The 17,355-nt window shown below is 42.3% G+C and overlaps 4 protein-coding genes across 7 annotated transcripts in view; all 4 read left to right on the top strand.

Moving 5' to 3' along the window:
* The window catches only part of map3k22 (mitogen-activated protein kinase kinase kinase 22), a 36,721-nt gene extending 32,788 nt beyond the window's left edge, over positions 1 to 3,933 (top strand). For both annotated transcript variants that reach the window (XM_056433650.1, XM_056433649.1), the window contains 2 exons: positions 950 to 1,127; positions 1,778 to 3,933. In XM_056433650.1, the coding sequence (XP_056289625.1) occupies positions 950 to 1,127; positions 1,778 to 2,006 (407 nt within the window). In that variant the 3' untranslated portion in view covers positions 2,007 to 3,933. The remainder of the gene's footprint in view (positions 1 to 949; positions 1,128 to 1,777) is intronic.
* On the top strand, positions 3,324 to 9,673 carry cry-dash (cryptochrome DASH). The gene is given in 18 exon segments (XM_056434696.1): positions 3,324 to 3,330; positions 4,595 to 4,635; positions 5,325 to 5,497; positions 5,897 to 5,990; positions 6,082 to 6,212; positions 6,321 to 6,439; positions 6,547 to 6,551; positions 6,898 to 6,960; positions 7,076 to 7,149; positions 7,254 to 7,267; positions 7,270 to 7,350; positions 7,433 to 7,504; positions 7,583 to 7,621; positions 7,624 to 7,635; positions 7,744 to 7,901; positions 8,048 to 8,167; positions 8,380 to 8,556; positions 9,159 to 9,673. Coding segments are annotated over 18 exon segments (1,488 nt in total). The 3' UTR covers positions 9,267 to 9,673.
* Positions 9,674 to 11,590: 1,917 nt separating this feature from the next.
* On the top strand, positions 11,591 to 15,455 carry myd88 (MYD88 innate immune signal transduction adaptor). 2 transcript variants are annotated; one of them, XM_056434410.1, is made up of 5 exons: positions 11,591 to 11,998; positions 12,301 to 12,432; positions 13,248 to 13,425; positions 14,473 to 14,564; positions 14,664 to 15,455. In XM_056434410.1, exons 1-5 carry the CDS (start codon positions 11,689 to 11,691, stop codon positions 14,813 to 14,815), a joined length of 864 nt encoding a protein of 287 aa, XP_056290385.1. In that variant the 5' UTR covers positions 11,591 to 11,688; the 3' UTR covers positions 14,816 to 15,455. The 2 variants fall into 2 exon arrangements, with proteins under 2 accessions (XP_056290385.1, XP_056290384.1); XM_056434409.1 differs by having other exon boundaries at positions 14,661 to 15,455.
* An 817-nt stretch (positions 15,456 to 16,272) lies between these two features.
* The window catches only part of oxsr1b (oxidative stress responsive kinase 1b), a 37,008-nt gene continuing 35,925 nt past the window's right edge, over positions 16,273 to 17,355 (top strand). For both annotated transcript variants that reach the window (XM_056434031.1, XM_056434032.1), the window contains exon 1: positions 16,273 to 16,549. In XM_056434031.1, coding sequence (XP_056290006.1) covers positions 16,480 to 16,549 — 70 coding nt within the window. In that variant the 5' untranslated portion in view covers positions 16,273 to 16,479. The remainder of the gene's footprint in view (positions 16,550 to 17,355) is intronic.

Genomic DNA, 17,355 nt, shown 5'->3' with positions numbered 1-17,355 from the left:
TAGGCTTCATGCTGGTGAAATCGACCAGGCTAAAAATGTCCAACGGCGGATGGAAATGCTTTAGTTTGGCTGCTCGTACGCCGGTGGTCAAAATGAGTTAAATGTACCGTCTGGTGGAGGAACAAAGATAGCAGGTCTCACAGGACGCAGGCAGGCCCTGTGAGAGTAAATACGTGGGTGGGATTTTCCACTTAAAAATGCTCTTCATGTGTAATATACGGTGTGTGTGCTCATCTCGCCACACAAGACCTCTTCTGTGTGCAGGAAAAGAGCCGTCAGCACACGGCGGTTTTTCGGATAGAGCTTGGCATCGCAGCCGTGACATTAGACTATAAAGTGTCTGCGAATTTAATGTTCCGAGGAGCCAAATAAAGCTGTAACATGATTAATTAGAGAGTCTCACCTTCTCTAAACAAACGTACAGGCGGTAGAAACGGCTTTTGAAGAAAAAAAAAGGGAAAAGAGGACAGGTCACTTGTCTCTCAGTCTTTTATCTGCAGCCCGCCATCCTACAGAAGTGTGGAGAGTGAGTGACGCGTCCATTAGCCACCGATCAAACACGTGGAGCGCCTGAAGGGAACAGTATAGACACAGCTACATGTCGGAAAATTACTGAAGAAGGAGGAGGTGGGGGGGGACTGGTGTTTGGGGTTCGATCTATATTTAATATCCTGTATCCGTAAACCAACGAGGCCTTTCTCCAATGTGAGAAGCGGATGTGTGGAGTTGAGTCAGTGTGGTGTTGGTGTAAAAACTGCTAAAAGGTATACTTTAACACTGCACTTTGAGGAAAAGTTGACCTTTCCCCTCCGGTGGTTCAGTCAGTTGAAGTGCTGGCACATGCACTTTGTAACCGCACCACATTCACTAAGTACCCCTCTAAGGATATTGACGGTCCTCGTGAGACCCCTTTGAAAAACTCTGAGCTCATTTTGTTTCGTTCCACCAGGTGCTAACATCCTGAGGGACTCCTCGGGGAACGTGAAGCTGGGAGACTTTGGAGCCAGCAAACGTATCCAGACCATCTGCATGTCTGGGACGGGGATCAAGTCGGTCACTGGCACCCCCTACTGGATGAGCCCGGAAGTCATCAACGGGGAGGGCTACGGCCGCAAGGCGGATGTCTGGTAAGGGATCAGATGATCAGATGGAGCTGTAAAGAGGCCCAGAGGGGATATTAGACTGCTGCAGCACAACACTGTTTATTACAGGCAGAAAAATACACGGCCGCAGTTGAAGCAATAAAGTGACCTCAGCCAATGTGCGGTAAAGCAATACACATACAGCAAAACGTTTAGCAGGCACCATGACATGAACGCTATCTTGAATGTGTACACATTTGTAAGGTTTATGGTGAGATTACCAAGTTCTGCACCCGGGGCACGAGCGCTATGAATATGACTGCTGGTACGACGAAACGTTAAATGACTATAACCATGTTATATAGTTATTGATGCATTAGACTCTTGTCATTGTGGTCATTTTCAAAAAGAATGCTCTCGTGTAAATAATGTAGTTACAATGCATCGCGCAATACCTGTTTTTACTTTGCTATACTGTATGTGAGCCAATGCTGGTGACAGTTCAATTAAAATATGCTGTATTACTGGGCAATAAAATGAGCCGTCAACCACATGTCAATGTGTCCAACCACAACAATATAGAAACATACATGCTTAGAAACAGCCCATTAAACTACATGTGAACTAATATTTGCTGTGATTAGATAAGATGTTCTGACGATCAACCGCCTCTGCTGGATGTTGTTTGCCCTCAGGAGCGTCGCCTGCACTGTTGTGGAAATGTTGACCCAGAAGCCTCCGTGGGCCGAGTACGAGGCCATGGCAGCCATTTTTAAGATCGCCACCCAGCCGACGAAGCCCATTCTTCCAGAGAGCGCGTCGGACGCGGCCAGGGACTTCCTGCGGCAGGTGTTCGTGGAGGAGAAGTGGCGGCCCACTGCAGACGGGCTGCTCAGCCACCCGTTCGTCCAGGGCTGCTTCTGAGGCCCGCGGACCCCCTTTTCCCTCTCCTGCCTGCGAGGCCTCTCGGCACCTCTCCTCCCCTCCTCGGCTGCCCGGCCCATCCCCCCTCCCCACTCTCCTCCCCTCTTCTCCCCGCCGTAACCGGGCCTCAGCATCGCTCCAACTCCCTGCCCTGCCATCCATCGCCAGTGTCTGCCTTGTCAGGACTCCTGCACCTCTCACCAACTAGCTCAATCCGGATTCCTCACCGAGAGGCCAGGTTGACTGCTGTCAGACCCCCTGAGTCCTCTGAGGCGTCGCAGTGTTTTGCCCCAGGAGGGGACAGAGGAGAACGCACTTAGCAGTCTCACACGCTACAGACTGCTGTCCATTAACAAGAGCAGAAAGAGTGACGCAAGAGAGCAGTGGCTTCTCATGCTCATTTACTGCCGCAGAACAGTGTCCAGGTCGGCCGGACGCTCCGTGATCGTGACTGACTGGTGACACTGATCACATCTGACAGCACTGTAAGCAGCAGCCTCAGTTAGCTGCGTGTGAAATTAAGATGGTAAATATTTTTTATATGGCATACAATAACATATGAAGTCGTCTCAGCCGATGACTTTTTTTATTATCACCTTCAAAATTTAAATATATTGTTGTCAACGCCTTACAATGAGAATTTGTAAGTAAGAATGTCTTTTTTTATTTTATTTTATTTTTTACATCTTAGAGGGTTAAATTATCCTATTTTCATGGCACTCAGAACCCCATTGAGAAGGATTGCCAGTGTTGCACTTTTGCTATCATGCATTGAAACGTTTCCAAACCGCAGGATAATCAACTGAGATATTTTTCTATTTGAAACATTTTTTATATCATTTTCGTAAAGGAGAATTGTGTAGTGTAAAAAAGAAGAAAAAAAAGAAAAAACTTTTGCATCAGTGTGCAATGTCTATTAAGCAATACCAACACTACTGTTGGAGTCTGTGACATCCATTCCAGCTTCCCATGCAGTGAGCCTGGAGTCTATTAAAAAAAAGTGGCCATAGAAAAGTTTCAGAAACGTCTGGTTAAGTTAGTGCAGTATTAGTCATTTTGGTTTCACCACCTCAGAACCCTTCCTATAGCCTTTTCTATATTACGGCAGCTTCGTGCACAGTAGACTTGCACAGACCAAATCAGATGCATCGACGTCACATTGTGTTAGTATGAAAAGTTGAGGAATTAGATTGAAGCTCATTTACATGTTTCTTTGTAACTTCAGAATGAATCCAGTCACCCCATGCCTTCACTTTGCTTTCCACACTACATGAATGGGTCACATACTGACCACCGGACAGCACAGCTCACTGTGGGATGTCAAGTGAGATAATATTTCAAGTCGCCAAAAAGGGTCACAGTGGAATTCTGGAGCTAAATGCTGTATTCTTTAAAATAGCAATGAGATGAAACATTAACTGGGGATTTTAAAGTTGGAGGTGTCCTTGCTAGCTGTAATACAGTGGCACTTAAAGAATGATCAAATCTTTGTTTGACCCTGGTCAGTGCCTGAACTGAATCTGCTTGCAAACACAAATGTTCACTGCGAAAGCAGGACGCTTCTTAAAAAGGTGAGCAGCCGTTCAGTCGAGAGCACACACAGGATTTGCTGAAGTTCTTTTTTTATGGAGAAAAAAAATGGATTATACTGTAAATAAATATTGTTCCGCACTTTTGTATGAAATTTATTTACATTATATACAAATCTATTTGATGAAATAGCTACGTTATACAGTAGATTGTACTGTGATTTAGACAGGAGTATGTATAATTGTTTCTTTGAAAGCTGGTAGGCAGGATGAAAAGACTGGGAGGCTTTCGATTGGGACAGTTTGTTTTGTCTAAATGACAAAGCCTTGAAACATGAAATGTATCAAGTCATTGATCTTTTGTACATTTAACTTAATAAATCCAAGGTCTAAGACTATTTACCTGTCTTTTTATTGTGTTTTTGTGTGATTGCATTGCCCAAGAAAGTCTTTGTTTCAGTTTTATCCACTCTGATAATATTATTATTTTCTTCGTAGCTAATACCTATTTTTTGCACTAAAAATATTATATAATCCAATTGTAAAATGTTTTTTAGTCTGTTTTGATTCTCCCCTTAAAAACATATTTGTGTTCTTTTTTAATTTGATTAATGTGTTAATGATGATCCCATGCTGGTGTACTGACGTCTATTATATTGAATAACTATTATTCTTAACCCCGTCATGTAAAAGTATAGAAATGAGGCGGACCTGCCAGTGTGTGTGTGTATATATCTATATTTCTATAAATATATATATATATGTGTTTATAAACATACATGTTTGTAAATATACATAGCCTATATAAATATATATACATATATGTGTATGTGTATTTATATGTGAATATATATATATATACATATATGTGTATGTGTGTATTTATATGTATATATATCTATACATATAAATACACACATATATATGTGTATGTGTGTATTTATATGTATAGATATATATATACATATAAATACACACATACACATATATGTATATATATATATAGCACACAGCTTGAGGCAGCTGTTGAACTACCGCCTTATAGAACCTGATGTACAGTCATATGTTTCCTGAGAAACGACTTGCGACTCCACGACGAGGTACGACTATGAATCTCTTACGAGCCTATACACTATGACGTCATGTCGTTAATAAACTTATTGAATACATATTTAACCGACAACTAAACGTGTCTGATGATCGTTCTGCGCCTGCGTGTGCTATTTGTTTTGTCACAGTCACTATGAGAACATTGTGAGCATATTATTCAGCTAGCTTTAGTATGTTTGTTACTTCCGGTGTTTATTCTTGAGAATTTAAAGCCTCTTCTTCACAGTTAAATGACAAGCAATGTTTAATTTATCACAACAAATGCACATATTCTATTAAAAAAACAATCCCCCAATCCTTCTTTTATCCCTTGGCTTTGTTAGATAAAAACTGCAGGTCTTTCGTTTATCAGCCACACTGGAGGATGTTGACGTTACATGTAACGTTACAACTTCCGGTTCAAAATAAAACACATTATTTTCCAAACTGAAAAGAAAAGTAATTTGTTTACTTTTACTGTCTCTGAAATAGCTATTTAGATGTCAGGTTGTCTGTTAACATAAGCTGGCATGGTGTAGTTGTTACCATAGCAGTGCACTTACAGCAGCCACAGTTGTAGTCCAAAACGGTCTGCTTAAATAACTAAATGTACTGTTTTAAGCATTTGTTGCAATTAGGCCATAGCCACTTTCCCTTAGAGATGATTGTATTTCCCATACTCTGTACTCTTTACATGCAGCTTTTCCACTGGGCTCAGAGAAATGCCGAGTGCATTGTCCCACTGTACTGCTTCGACCCCAGACATTATGAGGGGACATACAACTACAACCTACCAAAGACTGGGCCTTTCCGTCTGCGCTTCTTATTGGAGAGTATCAAGGACCTCAGAAGCACACTGCTCAACAAGGGAAGGTGACTAAACAGCTGTTAGTTGACCGTTTAAAAAAAATATGATGTGTCTTCTACTGCTTTATTTATGGTGCTGAATACCTCCACGGTGTAGATCTGTCTTTGATATCAAATTAAAAACCCATAATCTCTTAACAATATTTAAAAGTGATCATGAAGTCATGTAATATGTTATTGTTACACATACACTTGGTAAATACATAGGATTTATTGATTCAGTTGCAACAGGATCAGGACACACCAGAAGGTTATGTTGATGTTAACATGGGTCCGGCACACACTGTTGCCATAGTCTTTTAATGTCAGTAAAGGGGAAGTTGCTAGCTCTCTACCCAGGATGCAGCTTGCATGGACTGGGACTTATGTAATGTGTATGTGTGTGGATTTATTTATGTGTGACAGCAACCTCGTGGTCAGACGAGGTAAGCCGGAGGAGGTAGTTGCAGAACTCATCAAGCAGCTGGGATCTGTCAGCACAGTGGCGTTCCACGAAGAGGTACTTTCAAACACTTTTTAAAGCGATCACGTCTTAGTTAGTTCCGCTCGTGATTTTTTATCATTTGTTCCTTCATAGACTCATGTTCCAGGTGGCCTCGGAAGAACTGAATGTCGAGAAGCGAGTGAAGGATGTCTGTGCACAGATGAAGGTCAAAGTTCACACCTGCTGGGGATCGACGCTGTACCACAGAGATGATCTTCCATTTCCCCACATATCCAGGTGAGAAAGGATATGGCTTGCATCCATGTTCTGCTTGACGTCCTGTTTTCGATTCCTGGCAGTTTTGTTGGAGACGCCGGTTAAGAGCATTTCTCCGTGGTTTGTCAGGCTGCCTGATGTGTACACTCAGTTCAGGAAGGCAGCGGAGACCCAGAGCAGGGTGAGGCCTCTCCCCCAGGGGTTGGAGGAAGGAGCCATTCCTACAGCCGAGGACCTGGAACAGATAGGTGAATAATGTCTTTTCTGCTCTATCCAAATGGGATTCATTCATTCAACCTTGAGCTTTATCTTTTGTGTCTTTGTGTAATGGGAATTTGCTGAAAGACTCCACCAGTGGATGTATCAGTATCACAACATTACATTCCTGTGTATTTATTTTGTATGCTTATTTGATTTTTTCCCCAAATGACTGTACATGCTGCTGGCAATCAGAGAGCACACAGTGCTCATTTCATGCAGCGCCTCTATTAAGTAAATTGATGCTGCTGCTACTTTTAGAATTCAATAGGCAGACATCTGAGCACAGATTTCCTCATTAAGTGCCGGCGAGCGAGCCGACCGGCTCGATTTCCACGTACAAGATGAAGCTTTTATGATTCTGCGTGTCTTAATGCACATCAGTGACAATTTAACTTGTAGGAAATTATTCTGATGCTGACATTCTTCTCTTGTTTTATTCTCCTAGAGCCTCTGCAGTGGTGGTGAAAGTCCAGCTCTGGCCAGACTCAAACACTATTTCTGGGACACTGTGAGTACAACATCATTACAAACAGGCACTATAGTTTGCTGCTTATAAAATAACACCCACAAAAACTCATAGGGGATGTATAGGTGTCATAAATATAGTTTTTTCTGTTTTGTAGGATGCGGTTGCGACCTACAAGGAGACACGTAATGGCTTGATTGGGACAGATTATTCCACTAAATGTGCACCCTGGTGAGTGTTATTGCATAATTTCCTCTACTGATGAATGCCTACAAAAGTTTAATGTTCCATTCCTATAAATATGTCACTCACGGTACTCCTCTGGCATTCTGCAGGCTGGCGATGGGTTGCATTCACCCAGGTATATTTATCATCAGCTCCAGCAGTACGAAAAGGAGCGAACAGCCAATCAGAGCACATACTGGTGAGTCTGGAGAGCAGTGAGATAAAAAAATAGAAATGAAATCGACTCAATCATAGGCCATTATTTAGTCACAACAAATACGAATGTGTCTTTATTTATGTCTTGGGGATTACTTTAAGTTTGTAGGCGTCAAGTATGGAAACAAACTGTTTCAGATTAAAGGTAAAATTAACACGTTTTAAACACATATTTTTTTTAACACATATAAATTTATGTAAAGCTCATGGTAATTTTTCTCAGGACTCCAAGATAAATCTGTTCCATGGAAAAAGGACACGAGGCTGCTTGGAAAGGTTTGCACCATTTTTCATCAAAGTTCTCAAAAGATACAGTAGTGAAAATTGAATGAGTGTTTAAACGGATACAGGGCAGCATTATTTATGTTTTATTTGTAATTACAGAAGGACGAACAGGAGTGCCTTTCGTGGACGCCAACATGAGAGAGCTGGCGATGACGGGCTTTATGTCCAACAGGGGGCGGCAGAATGTTGCTAGCTTCCTCACAAAAGACTTGGGCCTGGACTGGAGGATGGGAGCGGAGCTGTTTGAATACCTTCTGGTAAGTTGTTATTAAATAAAAAAACAAAAAGGATTTGTATTTTAAATACAATAAATAAAACTACCGGAGTCTTTTTAAAATGTTGTATTGAGATGATGAGAATCACAAGAGCCTTGGCTTCTAAATTAAAAAATGTTTCTCCAAAGATCGACCACGATGTCTGCAGCAACTACGGCAACTGGCTGTACAGCGCTGGCATCGGGAATGACCCCAGAGAGAACAGGAAGTTCAACATGATAAAGCAAGGCCTCGACTACGACAACAACGTAAGCATCATTGAGTGTCTTGTAAAGCGCTATATAAATTCAAAGTGTTATTTTTTTGTTGAGAAGATGCAGGACTTGACTTTTGTGTTTGCGGTCACACGATGATGATGATGATGATGATGATGATGATGGAACCAGGGAAATGTCATGGAAGCTGTGATGTGGAGATGTCAGCCGCTGACGGGTTCCGGTTACACACGCCTCTGTTTCAGGGCGACTTTGTGCGGCAGTGGGTTCCCGAGCTGCAAGGGATCAAGGGAGGCGACGTGCACGCGCCCTGGACCCTCAGCACCGCTTCGCTGTCGCATGCTCATGTGTCCCTTGGGGAGACCTATCCCACCCCCATCGGCATGGCGCCTGAATGGAGCCGTCACGTTAACAAGAAGCCGGTGAGTGTTGGAGGAAGGGGAAGTGGACAGTACGATTGGTTGTTGCTGCTGTGAAAGCATTTACTCAAGCACTGCAGTTACTATGGAGACCATTCTGTGGTATACTTAGATATTTTACTCTGTATGTCAACTCCACTATACAGCACCATATCTTTTCTTTCTGACTGATTTTTCCTAAAACTATTGATGTTATTTATATTTATGTATTGTTTGATATTAAACCTTTTTTGCTTGCCGCTCTTTACAAAAAGTCTCTCAATAGCAGTTTCACCAAGGAGAGATTTTCCCAATAAACTTCTCAATTTGTTTAATTTAAAATCTATACAACAATAATAATGTCTAATATAATGATAAATCACTCACATGAGCTATTATTCATAATGAGTATTTAGATTTTTTTATTGAAAGTCAATCATCAGCAACATTCACTTCCTGAAGTATGATTTTGAATGCAATACTTTCATTATAAAGTAATTATTAGAATATTATACCTCTGGCAAACACGTAACAGTTGAAATTGTAAATGAAAAAAAAAAAGTGTCATCTGTCTTTCTTGATATCATCACAGTAAAAGCAAATGTTTGTTTTCCTGTTTTTGTCAGAGTGGCACCGGGCCTTCACCAAGAGGAAAGAAGGGCCCATCTCACACTCCCAAACAGCATCAAGACCGAGGCATTGATTTCTATTTCTCCAGAAGCAAAAACCTTTAAACCTGTCTGAAAGCAAACACTGAACACGTGGACGGATGCTCAGAGGATCGAACCGCCAGTGACGCCAAATGTGACTTTTACTGTAAAATCGGTGTTGCGAACTGCCGTGTTGTTCGAGGGAAGTTGTCTGATGAGTTAAAGAGGAAATGCTTGTTCTGCTCCAACACTTGAACATGTCTGAGCTGTTTGACATCAGATAAATAGCTCCAATAAAGCACCTTCTATGGAATTGTTTCCAGTTAGATTGTAGAAACTCTTAAAGCCACAATGGGCTCTTTTAGTCGTGCTGATGTTTTTGTGCAGATAATTTGTTTTTATGCCTGTTTGGATGTACAGTTTCCCCCTTTTTGTATTCGTGTTCAGGGGTATGTGTTGCAGTTATAAAATAAAATAGCTACATTAAGAGATTTTTTTCTGCAATGAGGTAATGTCCACAGTGTTCTGCTTTTTAAATCGGATATGATTAAAGGAAGGAGGGAGCACCGATCTGTCAGTGACAGTTATGAATGTGACGTCACAGGGAACAGAAACACTTCAAAAACAGATGAACTATATTCCCACCGATAATGTTCCTTTAGTTCCTATTGCAAGCCGTTTCATCAACAAAACATACACTACCGTTCAAAAGTTTGGGATCACTTAGAAATGTCCTTATTTTTCAAAGAAAAGCATTGGTTTTTTTCAATGAAGATAACATTAAATCAATCAGAAATACACTCTATACATTGTTAATGTGGTAAATGACTATTCTAGGTGGAAACGTCTGGTTTCTAATGAAATATCTCCATAGGTGTATAGAGGCCCATTTCCATCAACTATCACTCCAGTGTTCTAATGGTACATTGTGTTTGCTAATCGCCTTAGAAGACAAATGGATGATTTGAAAACCCTTGTGCAATTATGTTGGCACAGCTGAAAACAGTTATGCTGGAGATATAAGCTATACAACTGGCCTTCCTTTGAGCTAGTTGATTATCTGGAGCATCACATTTGTGGGTTCGATAAGACTCTCAAAATGGCCAGAAAAAAAGAACTTTCATGTGAAACTCGCCAGTCTATTCTTGTTCTTAGAAATTAAGGCTATTCCATGCGAGAAATTGCAAAGAAACTGAAAATTTCCCACAGCGGTGTGTACTACTCCCTTCAGAGAACAGCACAAACGGGCTCTAACCAGAGCAGAAAGAGAAGTGGGAGGCCCCGGTGCACAACTCAGCAAGAAGTCAAGTACATTAGAGTCTCTAGTTTGAGAAATAGACACCTCACAGGTCCTCAACTGGCAGCTTCTTTAAATGCAAAACGCCAGTGTCAACGTCGACAGTGAAGAGGCGACTCCGGGATGCTGGCCTTCTAGGCAGAGTGGCAAAGAAAAAGCCATATCTGAGACTGGCCAATAAAAAGAAAAGATTGGTATGGGCAAAAGAACACAGGCATTGGACAGAGGAAGATTGGAAAAAGGTGTTCTGGACAGATGAATCCAAGTTTGAGGTGTTTGGATCACACAGAAGAACATTTGTGAGACGCAGAACAGGTGAAAAGATGCTGGAAGAGTGCCTGACACCATCTGTCAAGCATGGTGGAGGTAATGTGATGGTCTGGGGCTGCTTTGGTGCTGGTAAAGTGGGAGATTTTTACCAGGTAAAAGGGATTTTAAATAAGGAAGGCTATCACTCCATTTTGCAACGCCATGCCATACCCTGTGGGCAGCGCTTGATTGGAGCCAATTTCCTCCTCCAACAGGACAATGACCCAAAGCACACCTCCAAATTGTGCAAGAACTATTTAGGGAAGAAGCAGGCAGCTGGTATGCTGTCTGTAATGGAGTGGCCAGCACAGTCACCAGATCTCAACCCCATTGAGCTGTTGTGGGAGCAGCTTGACCGTATGGTCCGTAAGAAGTGCCCATCAAGCCAATCCAACTTGTGGCAGGTGCTTCAGGAAGCGTGGGGTGACATTTCAACAGATTACCTCAACAAATTAACAGCTAGAATGCCAAAGGTCTACAATGCTGTAATTGCTGCAAAAAGAGCATTCTTTGACGAAAGCAAAGTTTGAAGAAAAAAATTAATACTTCAAATACAAATCATTATTTCTAACCTTGTCAATGTCTTGACTATATTTTCTATACATTTTGCAACTCATTTGATAAATAAAAGTGTGAGTTTTCATGGAAAACACGAAATTGTCTGGGTGATCCCAAACTTTTGAACGGTAGTGTATGTTTCCTTAGTGTCATAAGAGCAACTCTCTTTGGTGTCTGGTGGTACAGTTACTCCTCCCCCTCATGACGCGCAACGCAGCATTTGTCATCACTTCCTCCTGTTGCCACTGACAGTTAGGCGGTGGACGCCGGACTTTAGGTACAATGTTTCCCTGTTTTGAGTTTTTTAACTAAAGCATTCTCGTCGCAAGGCACTTTTTGAACATGGCTTGCTTCGACTCAGAGTTCGACCTGTGGACGATTCCTCTCGTGGCGCTGAACATGAGCGTGCGCAAAAAGTTGGGTCTGTACCTCAACCCCAGGAACGCAGTTGCCGCGGACTGGATGGCCGTGGCGGAGGCCATGGGCTTCAATTACTTGGAGATAAAGAACTACGAGGCGTCCAAAAGTCCCACCGAGTCGGTCTTTGAGGACTGGCAGGCCCGCTCCGCAGACGCGACGGTCGGGAAGCTGCTGTCCATCCTGGAGGAGGTGGAGAGGAGAGACATCGTGGAGGATCTGCGTCCTCTGATGGGTGCGTTGTTGTCATTTGGAACGTGGGATTAAATACGTATCTCGTATCTCATGGGTACAGGTGGCCGACATAAGAGGTGCTAATTTATATAGCATGAGTGTGTTTTCATCGGCCATCCTGCCCGGTGCGCTACTCCAGGAAGTGATTCACATGTCTGAATTCTCAGTCTATTTCAGTGTTGCAACACATGTGTGCAACAAAAACAACTTTTTATAACATCTGGACCAACTTATTGTTTGCAAACGTGTGTGTGCTTGTGTGTAGGCTACTCTAAGTACATGAACATCTTTTTCTCCTACCAGATGAGGATGTCAGGAAGTATGGTGAGAACCAGAAGAAGAATTCAATGCCCCCCCTGCAGGTGCCGGAGGTGGACAGCTGTTTCCCCCGCACCTCAGAGAGGATTGGCCTCACCCTGCTGGACCACCCCGAGGGTCAGTGTGTGTGTTTGTGTGATTTAAAAAACAAAGTACATTCACAAAAGTGGTGCACATTTGCAAAAGCACTTAACTTGAATATTTCCATTATTTGTACAACTTTATACAAGTCCCCTGTATTGTTGTAATACAATGCTGATTACATGTTAATACATCTGTATTAATCATGTTATAACACTCTAAATGAGGCCATTTAGATGGTACTTTTGCTTAATTAAAGGACTGGCCTACTTCTTCCACCAGTGGTAATGAGTAAATTGTTCGACAGTGTCAGATTGTGTTGCAGTCAACTTCACTTTGAGCGGTTGTAAATGTTATGATCAATGTTTAGACTTAAAGTTGGTTTACATATGTTGTGTCTGACTTGTTAGAGGGCGAGTGCACAGCTATTGTTTGTCCAACTGCAGGACAACCACTTATAAGTAGAAACCTTCAATAATAGAACTACTTTAGGTTGCCAACAATCAATAGTTTCTAACGGTTTAAAAAAAATTCCATGTGACTTCTCAGGTTCTCCATGACAAGTCTTCATGACCCCCTAAATGTCACGCAGTGGCAAAGATATTATACATGTGTGACTTTGCGATGCAGTCATCATAGCGCCAAGCCGCCAACATTAGTTCAAGTCAGATTGGAGAGAGCGATAGCAGCAGTATTTTCTTCACAGCAAATGCTCGAACACGTTTTCTAATCCGAATCTCTCTCATCACTCGTGGCTACACAGCTGCATGTGGTTTCCTCATCCCGCTCATGTTTTGCTTCTGTGGAATAAACACACGTTATTGAATTTAATCAAACTGAATTGAATGCAGCTGCTCCAGAGCGGTTTGATGCCTTCATCTGCTACTGCCAGAAGGACTTTGAGTTTGTCCGTGAGATGATCCGCGAGCTGGAACAGACCGAGTACAAGCTGAAGCTGTGTGTGTTCGACCGAGATGTCCTCCCGGGCTCCTGTGTGTGGACCATCACGAGTGAACTCATTGAGAAGAGGTACCATGTTTGTGTTTGTCTGGCCAGTTCAAACAAACAGGGAGGCCAAAGCACGGTCTCGTTTACGTGACCTTGTGCTTTTTACGGTATTGTTCGCTGGCAACACTTTGTATTGCTTACTCACACTATATAACACATTCTATATATATGTATATTCATCCCCGGTGTCTGAGGGAGAGGTACCACAAGTCCTTCCTTACTGCTGCTGTCAGGCTGCACAACACACTGCAGTAGATTGCTGGAGATCCTGGCAAACTCTGCACTTTACTCTACTCAGCACTTTACTTTGTTTTCCCCCTGTATATTTAGTTTTGTGTTTTATATTTATTTTCATTGATGCTCTGTGTCAGGTCTTTGTGACGGGGTGAGGCTCAGGCGCAGAGAGACAGGCTGGACGCAATATAAATAACAAAAAAAGCACTCTTTAATGAGGCAAAACAGTTTACAAAAAAACAAGGTCCAAAAGGGGCAGGCAGGGGATCGTCGGTCAGGGCAGGCAGGCAGGCAGGCAGGCAGGCAGGGTCAGATACGACAGACAGGACGACGGGAAAAAGACACGGAACTAGACGACAATCCGACAGCAGACAAGCGAAAGACTGACACAATATATAGGGGGGGAAACAGGTGTACGACATCAGACAGTAACGAGACAAGAGTGGCTGAGGGCAGGTGCAGGGAATTAAACAATTAAGACAGAGAAGACACAGAGGAGATATAGGAGACACGGAACACAGGAGAGACAGAACCGGGTGTTACACTCTGATGTGCACCGCTGCTGTGATTTTTGAAATGTCCCCACTGGGGACGAATAAAGATATCATATTCTACCTTCACTAGCGCTGTTAATAATCTCTATGGGGAAAACCATTTGAAATTGAAATTTCCCAGACACAAAAGGCAGGAACGTTTCAGTTGTGGGAGAAAGGTAAACTTTTCCTATTAACAGTTTAATTCTGAATTGACATGAAGAAAGTCACCAGAGAGAAAGAAATCACACTTTTCTGTCTTAAAATCTCCTTAATTTCTACATTTGCTCTTGTGTTTCAGGTGTAAGAGGATGGTGGTGGTGATTTCTGATGAATACCTCGACAGTGATGCCTGCGACTTTCAGACCAAGTTTGCTCTCAGTCTCTGTCCCGGTAAATTACATTTATGTTCTGTTAAACAGCTTCCTTTATCTGACATGCCTGTGCATGTAAGGAACTTACTTTTCCCCTCTCTCTCTCTCTGTTGAGGAGCTCAAAGTAAACGGCTTATTCCAGTGATCTACAAGCCAATGAAGAAGCCGTTCCCCAGCATCCTACGCTTCCTCACCATATGCGACTACACTCGGCCGATCACACAGGCCTGGTTCTGGGTACGGCTGGCGAAGGTTCTCGCCCTGCCCTAACCATGGACCGGGCAGTCAATTGTTTTTTAAAGGTTCCCTTTTTATTCTGTAAAGGCAGGTTTGGATAATGACCACATTTGACAAGTTAATGTTATATGCTATGGCTTATGATCGACGTCCTGCACAACACATACTGAGTTTATACGATATAGTGTGTATATTATGGTGGAAACTATTTGTTTTCTATGAAGATGACACAGAGATTTCTGGATAGTGTCACTCTGAAACTCAAGCTGTACAAGGATATCAAAAATGAGTAAAGTTCTCACTGGACCAAGCCATTATTATGTTTTAAAAAACCAAGTTGTGCCAGCCACTGTGATGTATTTCTGTTGAGAGAGTGTAGGCCAACAGGATGTGTTTTATTTTCGGGGCAGTCTGTAAATGCTCTATGATGGATCTGTGTTTGTTTTTTGTTTTTCGCTGGCCACTTCCGCTTATGAGTCAACTTCGAGGTCGGATTGTAGCGTAGGCTACAAGGAAGCGATATTGTGATTGTGAGTCTTCCACTCGTTCAATTTTAATGACTGCTGACACCTTCCTTTCTCTGTCTCAATGTCTTTACATTTGATTTTGTACTTTTAATATGGTCATTACAGAACAGTTTATTAAAGTGAATAAATTATACATTGAAAACATGGCCTGAATATTATTTTCTCAAATGATTAACACAGTTTTCAAGGGCCTTTTTCTTTCTATGTAAAAAAAAAGAAAAAAACATTTGTACTGTAACACAAGCACAGTATGTTCTGATCTTCTACACCACGTGTCGCGATTGTGCAACTCCTGCATGTTATACAATTAACCAACGGGGGTGTCGCTAATTGAATGCTGTAAGAAATTATTCCGACCATTTTACAGTAAAAGCATAAGCATCCAATCATAGAGCAATGTATGTGTGTACTGTCCAATCAGAGGACAGGATGCTCTTATAGCAACACGCCTCTTTTCAAAGAACCATGAATTATATTCTGCCCCGAATTTAGCCTGTCAGGTAGATCTTCACAATTTATTTAACAACAGAACAAGCACAAATGAATGAAATTGTTGTGGGTTAGGAAGGATCGAGAGTGTTGTGAGTTAATGTGAGCAACACGTATTTGGTTTGTTTGCTTTAGGAGAGAATGATTGCCTGCAAGGCTGAACTCTAGGTTACATTTTAACCAAGCTGTATACCCGCCCGCCATTAAAAGTGTGGCGGAACCCAAAGGCATGACTCGTTTTATGGGCATGTTCCACCCAAAGGTTTTTTACGCTTTTTACCTAATATTTGCACACTCGTTGAAGCACCAGCTTTTACATAGAAAGTAAAATTTACAAATATAATTTTGGGCAAATGTCTCAATGTTTTTAGCGCACGTTATTAAACAGTTGTTATATTTTTGCCACCGGTAGTTTCCTCCTGAATGCCTATTCTGAAGCTGTTAGCGGTCCCACTCAATATGTCCGCCGGGAAGGTCTAATGTGCTCAGTCGGAATGCAGTAGGCGGGGCCGCTACGCTCGTGTCAAACTTTGGGAATGACAGGAGTGCTGCAGGATTCGATAAGAAGGGGAAGTGTCGCCCTTGTTGGTCCCGTTTGGATTACTTTGACTTCTTTTTACACACAGACTTTGGATTCACCAGCTTTCTAAAGATAGGACGGCCTCAGCACACTCCTCAGCCATGTCGGAGGACCTGAGCGCCCAAACCTGGTCCATCAACAAAGATGATTATGAGCTACACGAGGTGATTGGTATGTGATCCAGAGCTCGTTAGCTTAACGTATGTGTCAACCGACATCATTTCTGCCGTTGGCTTCATAACGAGGAGGCTCGTCACGGCGGACGCTGGCTCCGATATTTCCCGAGTGTAAAGCGAGCAGAAGGCATCTTCTTCTTAAACTGGAGCGATGTTAGGTTTACCACGTTTTGCAACTTGGCAATCCAGCCGGGCGGTGTTGTGACTTGTGAGCGGTTAGCCCCGTCCGCTGGGGCTGTACCGAGGTCGTAAACGAGCGTCATAACGTTACTGCCTTGTCAGGCGCGGACTATTTGCTGGAAAATAACTGCTTTTATAGACCTGAGTATGTGAACAGCCAACGTTAGCGTAACATATATATATATATATATATATATATATATAGTTTTAATGTAACACACTCTGGGTAAAAAGCGTCGAATATCTATGCAATTACAAGAACTATATCTCGCTTAAATGTGTCAGTGTTGGTAAATTATATGAGACTGAACCCATCCTGCAGAGCAGATTTTATATACATATATATATATATTATTATTTGGGGAGGGGATGACACTATTGTAAATGCTAAACCACATCAGCCACCACTGATGGACACTTAGTTAAACTGTGTGTGTGCGTGTGCGTGCGTTTTCATGCCGATTCCCAATTGAAATACAGTTCACTGGATATTCAGGAATACAGAACTTTTTCCAAAACACTTGTGTTGCTAGTGCAGAGTCCAGAGATTAGACTTCCTTCCCGGAGTAGGGTATCATTTTGGGCAATTTGCAGCCTGAATGAATCCATTTATGTTCCAGT

Source organism: Pseudoliparis swirei, chromosome 16, assembly GCF_029220125.1.
Source record: "Pseudoliparis swirei isolate HS2019 ecotype Mariana Trench chromosome 16, NWPU_hadal_v1, whole genome shotgun sequence".
NCBI classification, from domain to species: Eukaryota; Metazoa; Chordata; class Actinopteri; order Perciformes; family Liparidae; genus Pseudoliparis; species Pseudoliparis swirei.
This window is presented reverse-complemented; position numbering and strand designations above follow the sequence as displayed.

Excerpts from the sequence above, each read along its gene's own strand:
- myd88 (XM_056434409.1), top strand. The coding sequence starts at position 11,689 with ATGGCTTGCTTCGACTCAGAGTTCGACCTGTGGACGATTCCTCTCGTG. Across the intron at positions 11,999-12,300 it reads GGATCTGCGTCCTCTGATGG|ATGAGGATGTCAGGAAGTAT; the intron begins GTGCGTTGTTGT and ends TTCTCCTACCAG. Across the intron at positions 12,433-13,247 it reads CCTGCTGGACCACCCCGAGG|CTGCTCCAGAGCGGTTTGAT; the intron begins GTCAGTGTGTGT and ends AATTGAATGCAG.